This window comes from Phodopus roborovskii, unplaced genomic scaffold (genome assembly GCF_943737965.1).
Source record: "Phodopus roborovskii unplaced genomic scaffold, PHOROB, whole genome shotgun sequence".
Taxonomy (NCBI): Eukaryota; Metazoa; Chordata; class Mammalia; order Rodentia; family Cricetidae; genus Phodopus; species Phodopus roborovskii.
In genome coordinates this window covers 603478-609477 of record NW_026125538.1, presented here as the reverse complement: position 1 = coordinate 609477, position 6000 = coordinate 603478, and the positions used below count along the sequence as shown (strand labels likewise).

The 6000-nt window shown below is 37.1% G+C and overlaps 1 protein-coding gene across 1 annotated transcript; it reads left to right on the top strand.

The window, feature by feature from the left end:
- Positions 1-215: 215 nt before the first annotated feature.
- LOC127216213 (olfactory receptor 4L1-like) lies at positions 216-1145 on the top strand. Its single transcript, XM_051176839.1, has one exon. It carries the CDS (start codon positions 216-218, stop codon positions 1143-1145), a length of 930 nt encoding a protein of 309 aa, XP_051032796.1.
- The last annotated feature ends 4855 nt before the right edge of the window (positions 1146-6000 follow it).

Below are 6000 nucleotides of genomic sequence, written 5' to 3'. Positions count from 1 at the left end.
GTACAATAATGTTGTTTTCAAATGTTGTGATACATAAAATCATTTCAAGTTATACTCTGATATCCTAATGTGTTAGACATTGCATACTTTCAAATTATCAGTTGATATTATCAATAAATAGTAAAAATACAAATACGCTAACAGTAACTGTAGCTTGCATTTTTTTTCACCTCCTTGTTTTTAAGGAACTTCTGGAAGCATTCTGAATTGAATAAATGGGTTATGAAAATGGATCAACTGTGACAGAATTTATTTTAGTGGGATTTTCTGGAGATTGGCAACTTCAAACTTCCTTCTTTGTAACATTTTCTTTGATCTATGGTGCAACTGTGGTGGGCAACACTCTTATCATAGTCACAGTGGCAGCTAATTCTACCCTTCATTCTCCCATGTACTTTCTTCTTGGAAACCTCTCCTTTCTGGACATGTGCTTTTCTACTGTCACAACTCCCAAGATGATCAGAGACTTGCTTGCAGAACACAAGAGCATCTCCGTATGGGGCTGCATGGCCCAGATGTTCTTCATGCACCTCTTCGGGGGTGCTGAAATGACACTTTTGATAGTCATGGCCTTTGATAGATATGTGGCCATATGTAAACCCTTGCACTACAGGACGATCATGAGTCACAAGTTGCTGAATATCTTTATAATACTTTCCTGGACAATTGGCTTCATACACACCATGAGCCAGATGGTACTGATAGTGAATTTACCTTTCTGTGGCCACAATATTGTAAATAACATATTTTGTGATCTCCCCCTGGTAATCAAGCTTGCTTGTATCGAAACAAACACTCTGGAGCTATTTGTCATTGCTGACAGTGGCCTGCTGTCTTTTATCTGTTTCATCCTCTTGCTTATTTCCTACACTGTCATTCTGGTCACTGTAAAACACAAATCACCTGGCAGGCTTTCCAAGGCTCTGTTCACATTGTCTGCCCACATAATCGTGGTCACTCTGTTCTTTGGACCCTGTATTTTCATCTATGCCTGGCCATTCGGTAGGTTTGCGAGCAGTAAAGTGCTTACAGTATTTTATACTGTTATCACTCCCTTACTGAATCCTATTATTTACACACTGAGAAATCAGGAAATGCAAAATGCCATGAGAAAATTATGGATGCAACAAGTTAGTGTCATGTGAAACATAAAATGAACTGTATATATTACTACTGCCTTTGAGTATCATGACTAGTTAAATTAAAGACTATGGATAATGTACTGTTTTACCCTTTATGTATGAACCATACATTAATAAAAACAAATGACACCGATGAATTACTCTTTCATTAGCAGTGATTGTTTCATGTTTTCTCAGCATTTTTATTTTGGACATTCCCAATAATGAACATTTCCCTTTTTTGAATTACTAAATCTATTAAATCTACTGAAAACTTTTACTAAATTAGGAGACATAATATAAATTATGATGCCCTGCATTTATATCCTGGCACTCTATACTATTCATACTCATATATGTATGTAGGTGTGTGCGTGTGTGTGTGTGTGTTTGTGCTTTTATCATAACACTATTCTAATAGTGGTATTCTCATGTCAGGTCTGGGAGCAGGAGCTTTTTGGTCCTCTAAACTTTGGAAGACAGTGTCCTGCCCCAAACAGGACTCAGTAGCTTCTTCAAAGACAGGGCTGTCTAGAGTACCAAATTCACAATCCTTTCATGAGACAAAGAGTACCAGGAAGAACAAGGAAGGAAAAAAAAAAAAAAGGCTTCTCTCCTTTCCTAACTACCTGGACTCTGAACACAGCTCAAAGACTTGGCTCTCTCATAGACAAACCACTCTGACTGAACAATTTTCAAGTATGTTTTTTCCAAGCAAAGGCTCCAGTGCTAGCTCAACTAAATCAGGGCTATGACGTGGAGGGCACAACTTCCTTGTGCTGGCAGATAGCAACCTGGAAAGTTAGAATTGGGTGTAGTTAACAACCTGGTGATCTTTGGCTATCTGTAGGGCCAGGAGTCAACAGAATGCCCCAGACACCTGAGCATTATTTTTCAATCACTAGAACCCATTCTTATGAAAGAGGTCCCATGTATTTGCAAAAGAATTGGGTATTATGTTTATGCCATAGATCTTTATCCTGAGTACGGCTTCTGAGTCCATAGAACCCATTCCTATAGAAATGGTCACAAGTACTTTGAAAAAGACATGCATGTTGCAAAGGAGTTTCAAGGTAGGTATACCTTAAGCTTTATTGTAATTCTTGTCATGAGAATTTTCCCCCAAAGTTGCACCGTGCTTAAATATGAGGAAAAAAAAACTGCTCAGGATCAGAATCTAAAAGTTTGAACCAACAGAACCTAACTAAATTGTCTTGAACTGGATTTTTCCTTTAAAAAACATTCCTCTGTCTGTCTTAGCATTTGCAGGGACCTCCCTCCCCTCACACACACACATCCTTTGTAGTGAAGCAGACCAATTTTACTTGGTAGTTTGGATGAATTACCCCTCATATGGTATTGTTCTTTTCTTAGTCTGTTTGATCCGAAGATCAAAATGGTCAAAGGAAGTCTGAGCTTCCAATTCAATTGAATATTTGTAATGTTTACCACCTAGAGTACTCTCAAATCTGGAACCAAAACTTCTAGGCTTTCAGAATTCAAAGTCACTGGAACAGTAATCAAAAATTTTCCTAGTGGGCCATTAGGTGTAATAATGAATGCAAATATTCCCATTTAGATCCCTTGACTCCTGGTCCCATTAATACTAGCTATGGGAGATGTAGCATTTCCCTGGCTGTGAAGTAATTTCCTTGGCAAAGCATTAATTTGCTGAGCAGCATGACATTGGATATGATATATTGTAAGTCCAGGAACAATAGTTTTGCCAGATGTATTAGGGCAGAAAACGTAGATTCAAAAGTAGAATAAATACCTCTTTCAGTAAGGACAAATCATTGTCATTTCTACAAAGGAATTGGTTCAATATTGGCAACTTGTCTCCAAGTTACTGTATGGTCACCTGCAGAATGAATCCATATTGGGGGCTTAATGTTGTCTCTGCATTTGGCAGATCTGGTACTCAGCAGCAGCTATAGTGAGATCAGTCTTAATGAATGGAAACCTACCCCATAAATAATCTCCATCTCCTTCAATATGGATACTTGCTGTGGGGCCACTGAGAAATAACCGGAATCACCAGGTAATAAGGCTAAGTGTTGACAGAATGGGTTATCCTATCATCTTGATTATTCAATTTCTACTCAGCTGAAATCATCTTGTGGAACAAAATTATCTTCAAATCTTCTACTCATTCAAGGAGATACATACACATATTTCTCACACAAATGAGTAACTATGTACATGTATAATAATTGTTTTTTTTTTTTTTTTTAAAGAGGCCATGATTTTGTAATAGAGTGAGAGGAGTACATGGAAAGGGTGGGAGGGACAAAATGTAAATGCAAAAATGACACAATTATGTTTAAATTACACACACACACACACACACACACACACACACACACACACACACATAAATAACAAAGAATTATTTCACAGCAGCCTTCAAAGCCAGTGGGGTCATCAAAGACTCTACCCAACAAAAGTATTTATTAATATTAAAAAGAAATTAAAATTTTATAAGGTAAAAACAGAAAGGAATCTATTGCTACAAAATCAGTTCTACAGAGAATACTAGAAGCAATGCTTCAATATAAAGAGAATGATAAAAAAAAACAAAAAACAAAAAACAAGAGACTACAGGAAACAAAGCAAAATTGCCAGAATATTTAAGCAAAAAAAAAAAAAAATCACAAAAAATGAAAGGAATAGACAATTTTAATAAAAACTGTGTGTTAATGATCATAATTACCAGTAAAAATCATAGCAATAATGGATTAGAAAACAAAATCCATCTTTTTACTGTCTGTAATACCATTTTGTATTAGGTAATTTTTTTGTCACTGTAATAAAATACTGTCTTAGTTAGGGTTTCTCACATTTTTTAATTTGGTTTTTCAAGACAGGATTTCACAGTACCTGTGGAGCCAGTCCCGGAATTTGCTCTGTAGTCCAGGCTGACCTCCAACTCACAAGCCTGTCCTGCCTCCCAAGTGCTGGTAGCTGGTATTAAAGGCACATACCAGCACAGCCAGGCCTTTAGTTACAATGTCTCTTGCTATGAAGAGACACCATGACTATGACAACTTTTTTTTTTTGTTTTAATTTAAATTTGAAACAAAGTTGTTTTACATGTCAATCCCAGTTCCTTCACCCTCCCATCCTTCCCTATCATCCCCACAAAATCCCAGCCCATCCCCCTTTTGCTCCCCAGGGAGCATGATGCCATGCCTCCCACCCTGATAGTAATGGACTAAACCTGTGAACTATAGGCTAGCCTCAGTTAAATGTTTTCCTTTCTGAGAGCTGCCATGGCATAATGCAGGCAGATGGTACTGGAGAGGTAGTGAGAGCTCTACATCTTCATCTTTAGGCACAAGGATTGATCTGTCTTACTTATATGATAAGTAAGCTTGCCTCCTCATTGACATATTTTCTCTAAAAAGGCCACACCTACTCCAACAAGGCCACACCTCCTAAAAGTGCCAATCCCTATGGGGCAGGCATTCAAACACATGAGTCTGTGGGGGTCATACCTATTCAAACCACTACAAATACCCTGAGAAAAGCAACTTAATATAAAAGGGAGAGTGTATTTGGGTTTCAAAGGGATAAGAATCCATCATCATCAGGAAACATGTAAAAAGCAGAAGACATTGTCTCAGAGTAAGAAGTTGAAATATCACACTTTTAAAGAAAAGCATGAAGTAGAGCGTGATGACATATTAGTTATGATTTACTAAAGCTTGCCTGAGGATTCAGAAAGCAAAGTCAGCTACAAGCCTTTGAAGCCGAGCACATACTTTTAATCCCAGCTGCCAGAAATTAGGAGGCGGTGGTATGGTATTTTAGAACTCAGGATTAAGAGGTAGACAGATCTCTCTGAGTTCAATGCCACAGAGGGATCCATGAGATTGAACCAGTCTAAAAGAGTAACAGATCACAAGCCTTTAATCCTGGCACTAGAAGGGTATAAAAGACAGAAGCAGGGTCTTCAGTATTAGGATCAGGCATTCATTCTCCAGCCACGCTGAGGAGAGGTTACAGTGAGGCTTGGTGCCAATTTGTGAAGACAAGATTAGCCTAATCAGTCAGAGGCAGAAGTAAGGAAGTAGTGACCAGCTGCTTTGCTTTTCTGATATTTAGCTTGAAGTTTGAACCTCAATATCAGTCTCTGGATCTTTCATTTATCATGTTACAATAGAGAGAGCAAATTGGGTGTAGGGCAAGGCTATGTTACTTCAAAGCCCAGCAATATACTTCTTTTGGCAAGGCTAAACCTCCTACAGCTCCCCTCCAAAGTGCTACCACCAGAGAATGCACAAAGTTCTCATTTCCACTTATATGTATTAAATAATTTTTCTTCTACTTTTCTGTATGTACACATCTAGCTTTCCTAATACCATTTGTTAAACATAATGTCTTTCCTCCAAGGAGCCTTTTTAATAAAAAAAAAGAATAAGAGAATGTAAATGCATGAATTCTAATCTGTGTAGTCAATTATTTTCCATTGATCTATGTATCTGCTTTTGTGCCAGTACCACACTATTTTCATTATGATATCTCAGTATTATAACTTGAAATTTGGTTTGGTTGTTCCTCTAGTATTATTAACAATTTTTGGTCTTTTAAATCTTCCCTTTCCTGCATGATCAAGAGTTTATATATAAATTATATATTGATTATGGATTATTCTTTGAAAATATCCACAAAAATGGAAATTAACAGTAATGATTTCAAGTAATGTATGAAAAAGGAAGTTCCACTCAATAAATCATTCTAAACTTATTATATTACCACCAAAACACCAAGTATATTATGGTGGTATAATCAAGGTGCCACACAGATAGAAACACATCTCATTACAAGGCCAAGAATTAAATGTAAGCATCTCTCTTGGTCATGCTAAAATTGCAAT

What these genes read in the sequence shown, in the direction of transcription:
- LOC127216213 (XM_051176839.1), top strand. Translation starts at nt 216, where the DNA reads ATGGGTTATGAAAATGGATCAACTGTGACAGAATTTATTTTAGTGGGA.